The sequence below is a fragment of the Schistocerca nitens genome, chromosome 11, assembly GCF_023898315.1.
Source record: "Schistocerca nitens isolate TAMUIC-IGC-003100 chromosome 11, iqSchNite1.1, whole genome shotgun sequence".
NCBI classification, from domain to species: domain Eukaryota; kingdom Metazoa; phylum Arthropoda; class Insecta; order Orthoptera; family Acrididae; genus Schistocerca; species Schistocerca nitens.
Genome location: NC_064624.1, coordinates 19,539,150 through 19,560,010, shown reverse-complemented (window position 1 = coordinate 19,560,010; position 20,861 = coordinate 19,539,150). Strand labels below are relative to the sequence as shown.

Genomic DNA, 20,861 nt, shown 5'->3' with positions numbered 1-20,861 from the left:
AGTTTTAAGTTAATTGAGCCATGAACGGCCACAGCCGAAAGAGCTGACGAATAAATATTATAGTAGGGGCGTGCTAAGTGCCACCTGCTACCACTAGTTTTAAGTATAGCAAAGCTCTCTCCTCTTGAATGAAATAAATTAAAACGATCATTCAGACCAGAATGAGTGCTCGTAGGTAAAAAAAAATTGATTAAGGTCGCTTACTCTAATGAGGTAAATGTTATGTTATGCATAAGGAGAGTGTGACAACAAATTTTATGAGACCACCTATGAAACGCAGCAGGCAAAAAGCAGCAGCTTAGCATATAAGAATCAAGTAAGTCAATAACGATCCAGGTAGCAGAAAAGAAGTGCGCAACTCAATTATTTTATTATAATACGGAGAAAACCGTATACGCTCATATCAATTTTACGGCACAGTGCAGGTGAAATACTTACAAAGATCATTTATAATTAACTAATTTAGTACTAGAAATATCTATTTCAGGTCCTCGAGATACGACGATTTTTTTTTAGAAAACCAAATTTACGATACATGGAACAGAAGATAGTTAACAGACACAGTTCACTGCTAAAGCATGGTTTAAGTAATTTTAGATATGCATAGAAAATTGTTTAGAGAGCTGGAGCAGACGACACTGAAACTACTGTATCGATTTAATTATACTATTTGTCATGAAAAACTAAGGTGATAATAATTTATGTTAAGCTCATCATATCATACGTCATTAACACTGTGTCTTCATATCTCTTCACTCCATAAAATTCTTTTGTGTTTTCCTCTAACCAGTACCATCCTACGTTATCCAGTAGAGAAGTGAATTTTACAAGCTGGTTGCATGATTGATACATACAGGCTATACGAATGGATAGTCGTGACACATTGGTTGTCGACGGGCTATGCTTATTCTCCGCAAATTGCGGAGATTGTTATGTGCAATTGCACGACAGGGAACACCAAGCTTCCCAATTTCCCTAATGGTAGTTTGAACACGAACTGTTCATCACGTAAACGAAGCCACATTGACTATGTCTTCAAACTAACGACGTAATAGAGAGAAAATAAAAGAGCTGAACTTGATAAAAGAGTAACCATTGTAAAAAGAAAAGAATAACAAGATTTCGAACAAAGTGTAAACCTAAAGTGCCTTGGAAGCACAAACTACGAACAAGAGACACGCTTTTCGCCGGGCCTTGTAATCACAGAGACTAAATATTACTTTGTAAATAATTTTTAGACATGATATGTATACTAAATGTTAACTGTACTTTGTAGTAATAATGCAGTCAGTAATAAATGGACACGTATATGCTGCTGCGTGTGAACCGACTATAGACAAGTAATTAATGGACACGTATAAAAGTGGTGTGTGTGAACCTTAACATGACGGCCAAATAAATGTGAACACGAATTAATAATAACGTGTGAACTGAAAAGGTGATAACTCCAAGGACACGTGTGAAATACCGCGTGTGAAGTAATGTTATAAGTACTTGTACCACGAAACCACGATGTAGAAAGCCGAAGAGTGAAAGTGAATAAGTGTTATACTTACCACAAACGGTACTGTACGCCTTTCCACGGACACATTCTTCGAAACAGCTGCGGGAGTCGCCGCATCTGGCTGCTTCCGTAATCCAGAGTCGATGAAAAACTGTAAAAACTCACACCACGGCTAGTAGAAACCAAACGCTCTGCTTCTCTCAGACTACTGCTGTTAGCGTTGTGGAACTGTTAAGTTATGATCACGTGATTGTGACCAACGGACGTAACACTGTGTACGCTGGGCGCTCAACAATCAATTTTTCTTTGCACAACGAGCGCAGATGCCAAATGTGTTTGAAATGCATTCAAAATAAAATATGATAAAGCAATGAATTAAGCACTCATGTACCTTGTGAAATTATAAAGACACTAATCGGAAGAGTCTTAAGCTCGATTTTGACAAGTGCTACCGAGTTTACTGACCAGGCCGAGTAATGACGAAAACGTGTCGAACCAAATAAAACCAGAAAAATAGATAAATATGAGAACTAAGCATTCCTAAGAGAATGAGACCTTATGTACATAAACAATTGTTATCCTTAACTAATCCACTTTTCTTTTAGACTAAGTTATTAGTAAGTAAGCACATTCTAATACAGATTTTTTTTTTTGTATTTTTCATGTACGAAAACATAAATGGAAGCACGGACATGTGTCAAGTGAAATAGAGACCGCCACCATACGGCTCAACATGTTGCAGAACCAATCTTCCAGTTCCTGACCCACGACGTATTTCCAACGCAACATCACACCCCGACAACTACTCCAACTTCTGCAGTGAAAGTGATGCCCTAGTTTTCCTCCACTGTGATAGTGTAATCAATTTACCCACTCAAGTGCAGTGCTATCATTTATACCCGAAGTTCTACCACTCCCAGTGCAACTCATACCTACCCAAGTGTAGTGAAACATTTTTTTTTTTGCTGGTCATGAAAGCCACAAATAAGTAAAGTGCTACGTATTTACTGCAAGAAATCTTCGACGAAAAAAGGACAAAAGTATTCCTGTAATATGTCATTGTAAAACAAGACTGTCAATTTTTTGTAACATATTTTTTCCACAAGTGCACACAGCACCCAGACTTCCTGCGAACTCAAGTAATTTATTTCTTTATTATTTTTTAATATTTATTATGTCATGTATAATGTATCTATGTATGTGTATCTTTATCTTAATTTCATTATCTTTTACCGAGAAATGAACATTTGTTATCCTTGTACAATACATTAGAAAGAGCACAGTTCAATTGTCATGTAGTTACCCTATGGACCAATTACTATCAATTTCAGTAGTACGAATATACTTACCTGATACTCTATGTCAACCACGTTGCCTGATGTAGTGTGTAAAATCTGTTGTGAAAAATTTTTGCAAGTAATACTAACTTGTTTCACGAAAGCAATATCACGACTACGCGTGAGTCGCGATGATCCTGACGGAGTCATCGCTCCTCACGCGGGAAGCAATGTGATATTATTGGATTTCAGACATTTTGCATATGAGAAAAGGACAGTCATCGAGCTGTAGTTTGTAATGATACTAAGCATGACAACGCGAGAGTAAAGAAACGAAATCTGTTTATAACGTGCGCCTATACCAAGACGCGCGGCCAGCGTTTAAAAGGTACTATTAAACACTATGACTCGCTGGGCGCAGATATTTAAAATTATTGCCGCAGCGCTTGATTGCAAGAAGCTGCGAAACAGAAGGAAGAACAATTTATCATTTGTTAGGAAAATTCTAGAGTCTTTATAGTTAGTTGTACTTCTGGTCGCCGATATGTTAACATGTACGTCATTACCTTTGATGTTTGGTCGCCGACTTGTTACGACGTGTTGTGTAGCACCGCTACATGTTATATTTCATTTAATGTGAAAAATCACGTTATCATCAAGGAAAAAAAAACGCTTTTGTAAATCTTGTGACGATAAAAAATACTTACGCACACACCAGGACATTTAATTTTTACAAAATATCACACATACAAAAGCAGCGATTGTTGGACTGCTCCATGTATGAGAAAAACATAAAAATGTAAGTTTTGTATTCATTGTAAATTTGTTAATGATTAGAGTTTAACGCCTTTGTTCTATGAGAATATATTGATGCTTCACTGTACAGAAAATCTGTGCTTATTCTTTTCTTTAAATTAACCGCAAACAATGTTTATGTTTAAATGAACTTTGTTACAGGTTCGCTCTTTATCGCGGTGTCTCGATTGTATTTGGGAGACCATTAATGTGTTCAATTTCCAATCTGACAACTTTTTTTACAAAATTTCAAAAAATGGTTCAAATGGCTCTGAGCACTATGGGACTTAACATCTATGGTCATCAGTCCCCTAGAACTTAGAACTACTTAAACCTAACTAACCTAAGGACAGCACACAACACCCAGCCATCACGAGGCAGAGAAAATCCCTGACCCCGCCGGGAATCGAACCCGGGAACCCGGGCGTGGGAAGCGAGAACGCTACCGCACGACCACGAGATGCGGGCTACAAAATTTCACTGTTTTGCATTCATTTCCAATTTTTTTTTATTATTATTCAAACAGGTCCCTTAGGTAATTTCATTGAAGAGTCTGATTGCGTGAAAGCAATCCGGGTTAAGAGGTCATTTGAGAAACTATTTTCGCGCAATCAATCTGTACGTCTCCTGAACACAATCGAGAACCGACGCATCGGCGATCATTCATTAACTCTCTTTCCAAGTCGTACCAAAAAACGGGCAAGGAGAACTGCCGTGAGTACGCAATCTAGTGTTAAAGGTTGCATTCTTTATCTTTTCGGCAAACATTGCCATAAACTACCATCATCAATGTTATATTTGGTTAAATGAAAAAATCAAAACCTTTTAACGCTAGAAACTGTTTCCAATGCACCACTGCACGTATACTGTAACCCTTGGAACTTCGCATTGACGATGAAATTCAGGAAGTTCACCGGGATTCAAAACATCAGGCACCGTGACAACTTGTGTCCAGGCAAGTAACGTTGCAAACAGTCTTTGTTCAGAACCTTTAAAGGGGTTCTGTAGCTGCTTCTATTGCACCACTGCAAGTTTACTGTAACCCTTGGACCTTCACATTGACGACGACACACAGAAATTACATCAGGACTGAATACAACAGGCACCATGCCGACTTCTGTCAGGGCGACTAACGCTGCCAACGTTCTCTGCTTGGAACCTTTCCTAGGAGTGACGTATTTTCTTCCCATGCACCACTGCACGTTCTCAGTAACCCTATGACTATGACATTGACGATGAAAGACTGAAATTGCAACGGGATGGAATACAACTGCGTGCCGAATTCAATCCACGGAGTAACGCTGCAAACGATCAATGCTTCGCACTTTTCCTGGGAGTCAAACAACTGTTTCCGATTTACCACTGCACGTTTACCGTTACCCTTGTACCTTCACATTGACGACGAAATACAGAATTTAAATCGGGATTGTATGCAACAATCACCATGCCGACTTCAGTCCAGGTGAGTAAGGCTGGAAACAGTTCTTTGCATGGAAAATTTCTGGGAATGCAGAATAAGTTTCCGATGCACCACTGGACGTTTACTGTAACCCTTGGACCTTCACATTGACTACGAAACACAGAAAATGCATCTAGATTGAATACAACAATCATTATGCCGACTTCTGTCCAGCCGAGTAACGCTGCAAACAGTCTGTGTTTGGTACCTTTACTGGAAATCCTGTAGTTATTTCCAATCCACAACTGCAGGTTTACTGTAACCCTTCTACTATCACATTGACGATGGAACACAGACATTTCATCGGGATTGAATGCAACATTCACTACGTCGACTTCTGTCCAGGCGAAGAACGCTTAGAACCTTTCCTAGTAGTGACGTATTTTCTTCCGATGCACCACTGCACGTTTACCGTACCCCGGGGACCTTCACATTGACGATGAAACGCAGAAATTGCATCGGGATTGAATACAACAGGCACCATGCCGATTTCTGTTCATGAGAGAAATGCTGCAAACGTTCTCTGCTTGGAACCTTTCCTAGGAGTTTCAGTAGTTGTTTCCGTTGCACCACAGCAGGTTTACTGTAACCCTTGGACCATCACATTGACGATGAAGCACAGAAATTGTATCGGTGTTGAATACAACAGGCACAATGCAGACTTCTGTCCAGGTGAGTAACGCTGTAAATGGTTATTTGCTTGAACTTTTCTGTGAGTGAAGTTTAAGTTTCCAATGCACCACTGCAAGCTTACCGTAACCCTCGGACCTTCACATTGACGATGAAACACAGAAACTGCATTGGGATTGAATACATCAGGCAACATGCCGACATCTGTCCAGGTGAGTAACGCACCAAACAGTCTCTGCTTGGAACCTTTCGTAGGAGTCCAGTAGTTGTTTCCGATGGACCCCAGCACATTTGCTGTAACCCTTGGACCTTAGATTGACGATGAAACACAGAAATTGCATCGGGATTGAATACTACTGGCACCATGCCGACTTCTCTCCAGGCAAGAAATGCTGCAAACTGTCGCTGCTTGGACCCTCTCCTATGAGTGCATTAGTTAATTCCATTGCAGCACTGCAGTGTTACTGTTACCCTTGGACCATCACATTCACGATGAAGCACAGAAATCGCATCGGGAATGAATAAAACAGGTTACATGATGACTTCTGTCCAGTCGAGTAACGCTGAAGACGGTCTTTGCTTGCAATATTTCATAGTAGTGACGTATTTACTTCCGGTACACCATTGCACGATTACCGTAACCCTTGGAATATCACATTGACGATGAAACACAGAAATTGCATCAGGATTGAATACAACAGGCACCATGCCGACTTCTGTCCAGGTGAGTAATGCAGCAAACAGTTCATTGATTGGAACTTTTCTGGGAGTGGTATAGTAGTTTCCGACGCACCAATGCTGGTTTACTGTAACCCTTGGACCATCACACTGACTATTAAACTCAGAACGTTCATGGAGATTGAATACAACAGGCGCCATGCCGACTTCGGTCCAGATGAGTAACTCTGCAAATGGTTCTTTGCTTGGAACTTTTCTGGGAGTGCAGTAATAGTTTCCGATGCACCACTGCACGTTTACCGTAACTCTCGGACCATCACATTGACGATGAAGTACAGAAATTACATCGGTATTGAATACATCAGGCAGCATGCCGACTTCTGTCAGGGCGAGTAAGGCTGCAAACAGTCTGTGTGTGGTACCTTTCCTTGGAGTCTCGTAATTATTTCCGATCCACCACTGCAGGTTTATAGTAACCCTTGGAGATTCACAGTGACGATGAAACACAGAAATTGGATTGGGATTGAAAACTACAAGCTCCATTGCGACTACTGTCCAGGAAAATAACGGTGCAAACGGTCTCTGCTTGGAACTTTTGCTGGGAGTCCAGTAGATGATTGGGATGCACTTCTGCACGTTTGCTGTAGCCCTTACACCTTACGTTGACGATGAAACACAGAAATTGCATCGGGATTGAATACAGCAGGCACCATGCCAATTTCTGTCCAGGCGAGTAACCCTGTCAACGGTCTCTGATTGCATCCTTTCGAACGAGTGATGTATTTTCTTCCGATGCACCACTGCACGTTTACCGTAACATTTCGAAATCACATTGATGATGAAACATTGAAATTGCATCGGGATTGAATACAACAGGCACCATGTCGACTTCTGTCCAGGAGTGTTAAGATGCAAGCGGTTCTTTGCGTGGAACTTTTCTGGGAGTGCAGTTGATGTTTCCGATACCCCACTGCATGTTTAGCGTAACCCACTGAACCTCACATTGACGATGAAACACAGAAATTGCATGGGGATTGAATAAAACAGGCACCATGCCGACTTCATTCCAGGTGAGTAACGCTGCAAACCGTTCTTTGATTGGAACAAAAAATGGTTCAAATGGCTCTGAGCACTATGGGACTCAACTGCTGAGGTCATTAGTCCCCTAGAACTTAGAACTAGTTAAACCTAACTAACCTAAGGACATCACAAACATCCATGCCCGAGGCAGGATTCGAACCTGCGACCGTAGCGGTCTTGCGGTTCCAGACTGCAGCGCATTTAACCGCACGGCCACTTCGGCCGGCATTTGATTGGAACTTCCCTGGGAGTGCATTGGTAGCTTCCGATGCACCACTGCACTTTTACCGTAACCCTCGGACCCGCACATTGACGATGAAATACAGAAATTTCATCGGGATTGATTACAACAGCCACCATGTCGATTTCTGTCCAGGCGAGTAACCCTGTCAACGGTCTCTGATTGCAATCTTTCGAAGGAGTGACGTATTTTCTCTCGTTGCACCACTGCACGTTAACCGTAACACTTGGAATATCACATTGACGATGAAACACTGAAGGTGCATCGGGACTGAATACAACAGGCAGCATGCCGAGTTCTGTCCAGGCGAGTAACTTTGCAAACGATCTCTGCTCGGAACCTTTCCTGTGAGTGCAACAACAGTTTCCGATGCACCACTGCACCTTTTCTGTCACCCTTGGTTCTTCACATTGACGATGAAACACTGTAAGTGAATCAGGATTGATTACAACAGGCACCATGCAGTCTTCTGTCCAGGTGAGTAACCCTGTCAACGGTCTCTGATTTGCAACCTTTCGTGGGAGTGACGTATTTTCTTCCGTTGCACCACTCCAAGTTTACCGTGACACGTGGAATATCATATTGACGATGAAACACAGAAATTGCATCGGGATTGAATACAACGGCCACCATGCCGACTTCTATGTGAGCAACGCTGCAATCGGTCGCTCTTTGGAATTTTTTGTAACAATACGAGTCAAGATAGATGCATCGGAACTTGAATAGCGTATTTGCCTGTATTGGTTACGGTAGAGAGATCGATCTTTCCGTCTTGTCTGTATATTTATATATAATATTGCATGAATAAAGGCTGGGCGAGTGCAAAGCTATCGTTAAAAATGCACGCCGCGCGATTTGTTACGATTTGGTCGGTCATAATAATAATAACATGCTTTTGAATACAATTAAAATACAACGGCGATACCTGTTTACCGTTATTGGAAATAATACGTAGTAAATCAGTGAGTCAGGTTGCCGATCCTAAAATTGGGCATATTAAGGTGTTTTGCTTTATATCGACGAAGCCGATGATACAGCGTCATTTTTTTCGTTTACTCTTAGAAATAAACAAGTAAAGGAGTTTTAAATAACTACGGTATACGATCAGAGTAACAAAAGGACATTTAGTTGCACGAAATCGCGGGTAGCGAAGTGTGGTCAATTCCGGGATAAATCTATACGCATCTCACGAGGGACGCGGTATTGAGACATTATTATTATTGTTATTATATCGCGGAGAGTGGGCTCCAATTTATGAAAAGGAGAAAAACTATCATTATCATTGACTGTTGGTGTCGAGCAACGTAAACTGTTCATCAAAGGGTTTCGATGGAACTAGGGAAGTTAGGGTTCAGGCACTCGCATATACTCCACATCAGAGTGTGAATGAGTGGTAAATGCGAAATAAAACTGTGAACAAAGTTACGTTAAATAAAACAGAAGAAACAAGACAGTTTGGTCGTATCTGTTGTTATTCCATGAACTGTAACATTTCTTATCGTTGTACGAAGCCTTTATAGACGATCGTTATAACAATTTGCTTCGAAGGGATCTCGTTACGAGTTAAGTTTTGGGGACCTGGTCAAGAGGGGGTAGTTCGTAGATCTTAACTACTGTAGCTATTCTGGAATCAGGTGCTACCGTGACCGTTGTGTGTTGTCAATGACTTAAGGTTACCATAGCTCATGCTCTAAGATCGACGCGCCTTTCCACTTGGTATAACGGCAACAACGACAACGCCGACGACGAAGGAAGATACGGTATACTTTCTTTCCTGAGAGCGCAGTAGTTGTTTCCGTTGCACCACTTCAGGTTTACTGTAACCCTTGGACCATCACATTGACGGTGAAGCACAGTTATTGCATCGGCATTGAATACAACATGCACCATACCGACTTCTGTCACGCGAGTAACAGTGCTAACGGCCTTTGCTTGGAACCTTTCCGAGGAGTGTCATATTTTCTTCCGACGCACCACTGCACGTTTACCGTAACGCTTGGAATATCACATTGACGATGAAACACTAAAATTGCATCGGGATTGAAAACAACAGCCACCATGTCGACTTCTGTCCAGAGGAGTAACATTGCAAACGGTCGCTGGTTGGAACCTTTCCTTTGAGTGCAGTAATTGTTTCCGTTGCACCACTGCACGTTTACCGTAACCGTTGGACCACCACATTGACGATGAAACACTGAAAATGCATCGGGATTGAATACAACAGGTAACATGTCGATTTCTCTCCAGACGAGTAACGCTGCCAACGGTCTCTGCTTGCAACCTTTTCTAGTAGTGACGTGTTTTCTTCCGATGCACTACTGCACGTTTACTGTAACGCTTGGAATATCACATTGACGACGAAACATTGAAATCGCATGGGCTTGAATACAACAGGGACCATGCTGACTTCTGTCCAGGAGTGTAACGCTGCAAACAGTTCTTTGCTTGGAACTTTCATGGGAGTGCAGTAGCAGATTCCGATGCACCACTACGCTTATTTTTTAAAATATTTTTCTATTGAGATTTTCAAATATTGCTGGCTGCTTTGAATAAGGTTATTTTTACTTGTGTGGTCATAGTGTCTTTAGCTGCTGTACAGTTATTCATAGTATTCCAACCAATTTTCACTACTGCTAAAAAATATCGTCATATTAATACAATAACTAGGTTACTCGATCTTTTGCACCTTTGAATCGTCACTACTAGTCTTCCCTCTGCTACAGCTACGTCTCTCTCGGGATTTACTGTTGGATCACAATACTCACTATAATAATGATGTAAATATTATATCAGTGAGCATCTCTCTGCTACAGTTAACTGTTTTGAATTGCCCAGGAGTGTAACGCTGCAAACAGCGACTGCAAATGATACGATAACTGTCATGCTGGAGGCAGGTATCTTGAATTACACAATTGTAATACCTAAACTTCATACAGCGATATATTTATGTTGTCTGTGTGTGATGGTAAAACTGTTCATGTTGGCAACAACGTTTGGTGAGTATTTTCCCAATTCTTTATGGTTTTGTCCTGTTTATGCCGTAAAGAGTAAAAAAATCAGGGGCGTTTGTTTGGTTTCAGGGCTCTCTGGTAGTAGTAATTTGTTAGTTATGAGTTCCAGAGGGAAATTATTATGGTATTTCTTCTATAGAATTGCAGTCTCTTGCTTGTATGTATAACAACATCCTTAGCTTTCAAATCAAATTTCAACACTTTATTTCTCTTTCCTGTTTTCTTCATTTTCTACAGACGCAAAGTGTAAACATTTTTTTTAAATTTTTTCTCAAGCTGAAGAGTAGGGAAAGTTTGAAATATAGAATACTCAATATACTAGATTATGTTTGTGTTCTTCTGTAAGTAGCCTTGATTCTTCGTGTTTCCTGAGTATGAAACCACTCATATCAGCCACTTTCCCTATACTTTCCATGCCAATGACAACAATCACGATTCATATTCCCCAGCAGACATCTCTCCTTCTATTTTGGAATATCAACTAGCATCTGGTGTTGAATCACATGAAGAGCCACAAAAATGAGCAAATGTTAATATGAAGCAATTAAAGCCAACTGAGGGTAACAAAGTTCAGAGCTATTGTAGACAGCCAATGAAGGTGACATTATTGATGTGCACCCCTTTAAAGAACAGAATTTAGAGACACAGGAGATACACTCTCAAGAACAAGCAATGCCATAAAAAATATATGAACATTGATAACATAGGGATATAAATGTTTTCAAAATCAGGTACCACTGCAAAAATGCTACATTTCATCCAGGGAACTCGATGTTCCAGGAGCTTACATGAAAGATCCATGTTGAGACAACTGCAGAAGTAAATGTCATAAGAAGTTTGTCCATGCAGAAAGGCTGAACATTTTTTAAAGATATTACAAATTAGAGATGTATGAGAGAAATAGAGGCTTTATTTGCAGTAATTCAGGCAAGCTAGCCCATGATTGAACCCAAAAAGGAACTTCACTGTTGCTATGAGGAACAGAACGAATCCAAGTCTGCAAGACCATGTTTCTGAATAAACTTGGAATCTGTTAAGGTGTTGTGATTACAGCGATGAAGAAAGGAGCATTCGAAAACACAAATGAGGAAGGCAGATGAACGATCATCTGAGGAAATTTAGTTCACCAGAAATTTGGGATGGTTTGAGGAATCAAGCTGAAAGTTTTTCAGTGGCTCAGACTTGGTACTTTCACTCTGGAAAAACATTCCTTAGATTGTCACTTAACATCACACTCATTTGCTCCCTGTACAAATCTGTGCATACATACCATATTTACAGAAAGAGAGTTTCAGAGGATTATAGTCTTTGTTTTCGTCATCCCAAAGAAAGATCAGTGATGCCTATACATGGCCTAGAGTACTGCTATGGTCCATAACGATGTACTTACAACTAATTATGAAGCTCACCTTTTATAAAAATACAGGGCTCGAGAGAAGAAGAAACAAGACATGGAGTGAGCCCAAAACTTATATAGGACTTCTGTAAGCTGCAACTTCTGTTTCCAGCACGTTTTGTTGACAACAACTGATCCCATCAACAATGGTTTGTTTTATAAGCAGCGACTGAATTTTTTAAAATTTTTCAGACAATGACATCAAGTCAAAACAAGAAGAGTGTTTCATGCACTCGGAAATACAGGGAAAACGAGGAAGATGTGAGATAGCAATCTGTTTGTATGGATGTTGAAGTCTCTACCTGCAATGGTAAAACTCATTTCAACGATTGTTGTGGAGGACAGAATCTAAACAAATTTGTTGCTGCAATGTTCTCGTCTGCTATTCAGGAAATATCTAACCTAGAATTAACCCATCACTGGAAAATCTAACCTAGAATTCATTGATTTAAATTCATGTTTATTCATCACGGTGAAATGGAATGTATCTCATTGCATCTGGCAGTCACTACAGAATTTTAAAGAAGTTGGTAAAAGTGGACTGGCTGCTGACTGAAATACTATTGCTGAAAATGCAAGAAGAAGGGGGCGACAAACCTTATATTGTTCATGAAACAACCCGTGAGAATATTATCAACTGACAGTATCATGTGATTTGCTACATTGCAGTTACAAAAGAAGATGTGAACAGGAAACCAGTCAGATGGCTAAGACCGAGTGAGGTGGTGTAGTGGTTAACACACTGGGCTAGCAATTGGGAGAACGATGGTTCAAACCAGTATCTGACAATAGAGATTCAGGTTTTCTGTGACTTCCCAAAATCGCTCCAAGCAAAAGCCGGGATGTTTCATTTGAAACGGCACGGCCAATTTCCTTCCCATCCTTAACACAATCCGAGCTTGTGCACTGTTTCAATGACCTTGGTGTCGATGGGACGCTAAAACTAATCTTCCTTCCTACTTCGGATTGGAATGTCATAAAACAGCGTCCATTTGTTATGCGATTTAAAGAAAACTTTAACAAAGAGTTTAGAGCTCATAACTGTAACAAGGAAACAGAAACATCAACAAGATCTCACTGTCAAGCGCCTTGTACATGCCCGTCCTGCCTGTATCAAAGGAAAATTAGAACGATTTGATGTCCCTGTTCAGATCAGTGCTTCGCATACGGTACAGTGAAGATGTAAAATTCCAAGAAATTTCCAGACGCATTTCTTCAATAACAGCTATTTTAAGTTATCTGGTTGTTGCACTAAAATAGTGATAAGGATTTACTAAAGAGATAGAATATCCTATGGAATTTAATTTTCGCATTTTATCCTTCCAGCTTTTCCATACTGCTTATCTCACAGCTCACGGCAAAGTGCTTTGTCTTGCCGCAAGCTCTTTGGTTCTGCTAGTTTCAGTGACGTACTGTGTAGTCAGCTGCAACCTTGTGCCCGTGGTTTTGCTGAAATTTTTGTGTTCCATTCTCCAGGTAATTTGTGAACTGCAAACAAGAATAAGTGAAGAGAATTGTTTCGGAACTAGGTTAACACGGTACTTCATTTCTATCACAATAACCGTTGAGTTTGAGGAGTGTAATAGTTCGCGAATATCTTGTGATGACGCTGTGGCAGCTATGTTTGAGGCAGCTGTCTTCAATTTTTTAGTGGGTACATAAGGATGAGATTTTATTCTGTATTTAATTGTGGTCACATCACCTATAGTGTGCTTGGTGACGGTGTGTGAATGTTGTAATTTTTCAGGTTATGTTCATAACAGCCAAATACCTGAGTTATTAGGCTTGTTGTTTTTGGCCTGTCCGGTAAAATCGCTACGTGTACCTTCGTAAAAGAAACGGCTGAGATTGTGACGTGTTGCCAGTAGCATTTTGTCTGTGACTGACGAGAAAACGTGGAAGTTCAAACATTCGCTATGTTAGTATGGTTATGTTGATTTACTTAGCTGTAGTAATGATTGTGATGATAATTTACTGTGATGTGATGTAGACATATAGCGGCTCCAGATTGTAGGGCTAACGTAAGCATTTTTTGTTTCGAGTTTCCACAGTTACATTATTTCATGGTTTATGTTCACATGAAAGGAAATGCTGTAATTCTGTGGCACTTTGTTAGTTCTCACTTATTATTCGTGTTTCTAGTATTCGTCTAATCGTATGTAAGTACCAGTTTGTTGTAGTGTGTGGGTTTTAATGGAGTTCTGTATAAGAATACTGTAACATTATTTTGGAACTGGCGAAATACGATATACAAATTAACTGTAATTCGCCTAACATAAAGCATTACATGTCATCAGAACTTAATAGATTACAGTTAGTAAGAAGTCGTTCCAGTAAATCAGTTGTGTAAGAAAATACTAACCAATGTTTAATCTTCATGGTAATTAAGAACGAGAACATTCACACTGCAGTGTGCAATCTATGGTACATGTATATGGTTTTCTTTAATAGCAGGTAAAGATGCTAGAACGATATTTACTGTAAATGGATTATACATTCGTGAATAAATACAGATGAAGAAAGTTTCAAGGTAATACCTATGTTGAAAAGGCATATTCACTGATAAACTATCAGTATGTCCACATTTTCATCATGTCCCCATAAGACTGAAATTAACACAACAAACAAAATGTATAAAGAAATATTTGGTGTTATTAAGTAATTTTGATTGAATCTATTGACTGCTTTGATTGTTCTTAATGCTGAAGTTAGTGCATGCACAAAAAATACGTCTTCCATAATTGTTACAATAGGGCAGTGTCCATAAGCCAGTGTTACAAAGGAGCAGTAGCAATTGTAAATACTCAGTTTCCAGTACGTGTTACATTATGATTGTTTTTTTCTCTTCATGACCTGAGAAATGGAAGCTAGTTTATATCACTACACACACTTTTCCTCAGCTACTTCAAATCTGTTTCCTATGTAGTCACCCATTTGCTGCATCCAATAGATGAGTGAAACACTGCCATTGAGCTATACTTCATGGTAACAACGGAAAACAAGTACAACTGTTCTTATATGATTGCTTTCCTTTTTCAGACTGTAGAACTGAAGTCATGGACCAGGAGCCAACTATGTGGATAAAAAAAGAGGGAACAGATGAAATAAAAGCTGAGTTATGTTTCATGGTAAGTGGCTTATTTTTATTTCATAAGTGTTTCATTAACTTCTGTGTGCAGTATGGTGTGTGAATACATACAATTGATGTCATACTGCTGTAAACATGAGTAATTGTTTACTAAAAAACTGATGAACTTTGTCTGAAATGACATTTTGCGCAGTGCATTGAAATAGTCCTTATATTAAACCTCACATAGAATTGAGCAAGATTTTCTATTTAATGTTCAGTAAACATGGAAAACTTTTTTAATGCACAACCCAATGATACTGATGAAGTGGTTGCCATAAAGTGGGTATATTCTGCTCTGATACACTTCTTTTAAATCAGAATGTTAATGTGCAACTCACGAATAACTGACTATTGTGAATGTTAGCAGTGCCATTAAATTTATAAATGGTATGGGTGCAGTTAATGCATTATTGCAGCGTACCATGGAACGGAATGAGAATTGTAATTTATTTATTGATGATATAAAATTATTTGTAAATAATTTTGAAGTGACATTCGCATGGTCACAAATCTGAGAAGTACACTTGCAGTACTATTAACATTAGGTGTTGACTTTTAATATGTGAACAACGTGTAAGTAGGACTGTCAGCAGTAATGTTAAATTTCAGACAAATATCACATGGAAGCATACATTTACACAGCTTGTAGGTGCAGAATGAATTTGTATGTCAGCAGCAAAGTTTTGATGAAGCCATTAAATATTGACAGGTTTGTTCATAACCACTTTCTGCATTTGCTGCAAGTTGTTGCATGTTTTGTTTATGAAACTGCCAGAATGTTACAATTAGTGGTGTAAATAATCTTACATATACATGTCACTTAAAATCTGATGCAGCGCAGCCATTTGTAGGGTATTCAGTTATCAGCAGGCAAACAAATTCACATGGTGCCACTAGTAATTTTATTCTGCCAACTAGAAATGAGGGTCCTGATACAATCACGTAAACTACTTTGTACAGTCTGTGCTGAATGTCTGATTCAACATCTCTTTTGGGTGCAACTGCAGAAGTACTGTGATAACATTAATGCAGCATTTGCATTTGAATATGTGAGTGCTTCGTTATAGTTTCTACGAACTATGTGATCAGCTTGCAATTCATCTGACAAGCAGTATCACAACGGTAATCCTAAACCATCACTATGAGGAAACGATAGGAAAGTAAATACACTACACTTTATTAATTGCAATAAGAGAGGTTAGACCCAACATAGTTCAAGCTTTGGCTTTGACACCTGACGTAGTGATGGTTTTGCATACAGAATATGGATGCACAACACACATCATGTGAATGAAAAGCAATTTGAAGAGTCATTGGCCTTGGACCTGAACCTGATAACTATTCAAAGGCTACAAGGTTAAAATGTGGTGCTAGACCCCCTCCCCCTTGAAATATTGGTTGTGGTGAGAGACTGATCCATAGTGCAGCTCAAGGCCTAGCCTAGGTTGCAAGGTGGCAGTGAGCTGACAAAGCCTAGAAATGTGAAAGCCAAGTAAAGGATGTGGTAACAAATTAACCAGTAGCACAGCCTAATGTTTATCAAAAAACCCAAATGGTGCCCAGAATGTAACTTTTACATACAAGAAGTGTTCTCTTACATTGTGTGCAGTGTTAGTTTGACTGAACTTCCCTATGACTTTGAGAGATGCATGTAGACATATCAGATGAAAGTCACCTTCTTTGCCAAATTAATTAAAACTTAATTTTTGGTTGGTGTATATTTTGGGCATGAGGGCATGCTGGAAAGTAATGGCTCAAAATTTTTATTTGAAAGTTATCGGAGCATTTTAATTAAAACAAACTTTATAAACATTTTACATCTCTATTCTTCATGTTTATATATTTATTTCAAACAGTCGCCGTGTCACTGAACACCTTTCTCCCAATAAGACACCAGGTTGTTGGTGTCATCACTGTAGAATGTTTGACTTTGTTGGCAGACCCACATTCTCACCTCTGCTCACACCAATTCATCACTATCAAAGTGAAGTCCTTGAAGGTGTTCTTTAGGTTTTGGAAACAGTTGAAAATTCATTGCCTCAAATCGGTTCACTATGGAGGATGATCAATAATAACAAATCGAAGGTGTCAGACTGTTGCAGGTGCAAAAAAAGTTGTGTATGGTCTGGCATTGTTGTGCTGAAGGAGAGGGTGCTCCACGTGTGGATGAATTATTTTAATTTGTGCTCTGTGTTCTGAGGTTTTTCTCACGTGCTGACACGGTTAAATAACACAGACCCATGTTACACACTGCAGTTCAGAACTCTCCAGCAGGAGGGTGCTGCATATTGTCAGCAAAGTGGTAACATCAACAGAGTAATATGCATGACAACTGATATTAAGAACAGAATCAAAATTTTGCAGACCTTTTCTGGTACGCCCTTGTAATAAATTCATGCATTTGACAGTTGCCTCGAATCTTGTGGAATGGTTCCCTTGACATTGCCCAGCTTCCATTTGGAAGTAACAATACTAAATCCATATACACATCAGCCAAAACATTATGATCACTGATCTACTATCAGTATAAACTCATCCAGGCAATAGCATCTCACCTTGTCTCCTAGTCACACATGCACGGTACATGGAGTATCAGTGAGCATGCTGTCTGGGAGTAAAATAGGGAATGCACTCGATCTATCTGAGTTTGACCAACAGCAGATTTTATGGCCTGAAGGCTTGGGATGAGAATTTTGAAAGCTGCACAGCTTGTTGGGTGTTTGAGGAGTGCTGTGGCAGTTGTATCCAACACATGGCAAAACAAAGGTGAAAACATGTCCAGACATTGTGGTTGGGCAAGTACCCCTCATGACAGATGGTAGACATCATAGACTGGGGAGACTGATAAAACAACACATGAAGCAAACTGTGGCATAACTAACATCACACATTAATGCTGGGCAGAGTACAACTGTGGCTGAATGCACAATGCTCCAAACACTCCTAATGATGAGACTTTGCAGCTAATAATCCACAAATGAGCCAGTGTTAACACCATCACATCGAAAACTACAACTGAAACAGGCATGTAACTATTGGTGCTGGATGTTGGCACAATGGCAGAGTACTGCATGGTCTGATGAATACTGATACCTTCATCATGCATTTGTGGGGTGTATTTCCATCACCCACAAGGGGAGCAGGCCGTTGACTCCTGTACTGGTGGGGCCTGCATTATACTCTGGGAAATGTCCATGTGGGCACCCATGGTTCTAGTGGAGCTCGTGCAAGGCACAATGCCAGAAAAGGAGTATTGTAAACTGGTTGCAAAGCACATCCACCCGTTCTGTTGTTGTTGCAATCTCCAGTCCTGCGACTGGATTGATGCAGCTCTCAGTGCAGCCCTATCCTGTGCAAGATTCTTCATCTCAGGGTAACTACTGCAATCCACATCCTCCTGAATCTGTTTAGCGTAGTTGTGCCTTGTAAGATTTTTACCTTCCACCCTTCCCTCCAATACTAAATCGATGATCTCTTGATGCCTCAGAATGTGGCGTACGAAACAATCCCTTCTTCTAAAAGACCAATGATCTCGCTGTCTGGTCTCCTTCCCCAAACAATCCAATCCACATCCTATGCTTCTTCCTTACATGCTGTCCCCTTTTAAATTACCTGGAATCTCAATCCCCATTCTGATAATGACACTTAAATCCACATCACTGCTGGCTTGCAAAACTCTGGCTTCAATAGCGGACACAAAAGCCTCTAATTCAGTAAGATGTCCATTTATTAGTGAAGGTAATGCATGAATGGTACTGTGGCTGCATTTTCTCTAATGTATTGTTGAGTATTTGTATCTCTGTGACTAGCAATTCAAAGGATGGAATGGTCATATGCATTCATCTATGTACATAGGAAAAGGCTCACGAGGAAACTGCACTAACCATAAATGTTTATGCTTGAGCAGCCTTTTAATAAGAGGTTGCAATGTCGGCCCGATAATTGATTTCCACAACTTCCTCGATGTTGTACTTCATGTAAAATTAGACTGAAAACACGGCTTAACATGAGGTACAGTGCCTGGACAACAACATTATTGGAGATGGCCAAAGTGTCGGCGTGAAACATAGATTTGACCATGATCCACAGGATATCACCTGTCTTTAAATTCTAAATTGAAAGTTCCATTATAGTTTCAAGCAGTAACATTATTTGGTAAGATAATTTCCCAAATGAATTCCCCTCTGGTCCATAAAGGTGTCTGGAGCATTACTACTACTACTTCCAGCAGTTATCTGTTGGTGGGAGAATCTTTTTCACCACCTATTGCTCCTAATTTGTCTAAATCAAGGTGGCTGACCCCACTTTGCAAGTCATGCACCTGCCCCTGTGACTGCAGAACTAATGTGGCCTGCTCAGAATAGAGATCACATTGTGGAATACCCCACAAGCGATCCCAATGGATCAATTGCACCTGAATTGTATGTATTTGCTTATGGAGGGGCTGACTACTTCATAAACACTCTACATTCTGACACAAGGTTGTCATGGCCGGAGTTCAGTCAGCTAGTGCAACATATACCTCCCTGGTGCAGTTGGTACTAATCACCAAGGGGTTGTCTACACCAGCCTGCAGACGAGCCACAAGTTCGGCAACACTGCTCTTACATGGAAGCTGACACACTTTTAATTAGTAGATAAACTGTTGCCTCTTCAATAAGGACAAACTGGGAGCCATGGGATCCCATGTTCAGCAGTGGATACATACAAACACACACCTAATGGTGAATGACAGTATGGGTATACCTTCCCCCTCTACTTCCAGGAAAATAACCATCCTCTGTTACCAACCAAGCATCCAGCAGGAAAAGGGGAAATTAAGTGGAAGGACTGGACAGATTGGGGTTCACGAGTCACCATTGTTTATTAAAACATTTAAGAAAAATAACTAAAATCAGATACATTCGCAGGATTACAAACAACACTCCGAACATTCAAAGTTTAGACATAACGCACCATAGTTTAGTGACAATTTAAATAAGGCAAGAGTTAAAGACAAAGGCTGTGTCTGACACCAGTTGATAGATTTTAGATTCAAACTTTCCACCTTCGCAAACTAAAACTCAGAAAATGTTTTAATAAATGAACAAATAATTATTTGGAAACAGATGGCTCTTAAAGACAACACAGAAGCATAACTCAACTCATAGGTTATAACTGAATAGCTATCCTGGAAGACAGAGCAATTTATAGTTGCCTCAGGACCCTGTGCACCACTGTGGGTTCAACTAGCGACAGGAATTTTTAGGATGAGTCCGGTGACCAGTGTACTGGTGGAGGCTGGTGTCCCTCCATTCCAGATCAGATGAGCACAACTGCTCGCCAGTTACGCAGCACAAATTGGTAGTTACCCTGAGCATCAGAATTACCGTCTCCTTGTTCCGCCTACAGCAGTCCATCTCCCGCATAGGCAGCCCAGATCTGGGCTAATGATTGCAGTTCATGTGCGGACCCTTTGCTCCAAACTGGAGTCCTTCCCTTTACCACTTCTACTTGAGGTCCATTCACATATGCCTCCATGGTGTACGCCTTGGCTGCAGCTTCGCCTGGACCTTTCACATGGACCTACGGACTCCATTAACCTTGCGGCTCTCTGCTGTCACTTCCTCTCGATTCTTGACGTGTTCCAGGGCTCTGAAGTGGTTTAGACTGCCAGCTCG

At 40.2% G+C, this 20,861-nt stretch overlaps 2 protein-coding genes across 14 annotated transcripts in view; both read left to right on the top strand.

Annotated features, from left to right (window-relative positions):
- LOC126213376 (zinc finger protein 99-like) overlaps nt 1-20,861 on the top strand; it is a 143,370-nt gene that overhangs the window by 45,642 nt on the left and 76,867 nt on the right. The gene's annotated exons all lie outside the window — the stretch shown is intronic.
- Nucleotides 1-20,861, top strand: part of LOC126212891 (zinc finger protein 729-like) — a 261,153-nt gene that overhangs the window by 164,987 nt on the left and 75,305 nt on the right. For 2 of the 13 annotated variants that reach the window (XM_049940395.1, XM_049940394.1), the window contains exons 1-2: nt 13,574-13,725; nt 15,111-15,199. The exons of 5 other annotated variants lie outside the window; for them this stretch is intronic. In XM_049940395.1, coding sequence (XP_049796352.1) covers nt 13,692-13,725; nt 15,111-15,199 — 123 coding nt within the window. In that variant the 5' untranslated portion in view covers nt 13,574-13,691. Of the gene's footprint in view, nt 1-13,557; nt 13,726-13,818; nt 13,990-15,110; nt 15,200-20,861 lie in introns of those variants that run through there. 6 more of the 13 variants (XM_049940392.1, XM_049940403.1, XM_049940402.1 and 3 more) reach the window with 6 other exon arrangements.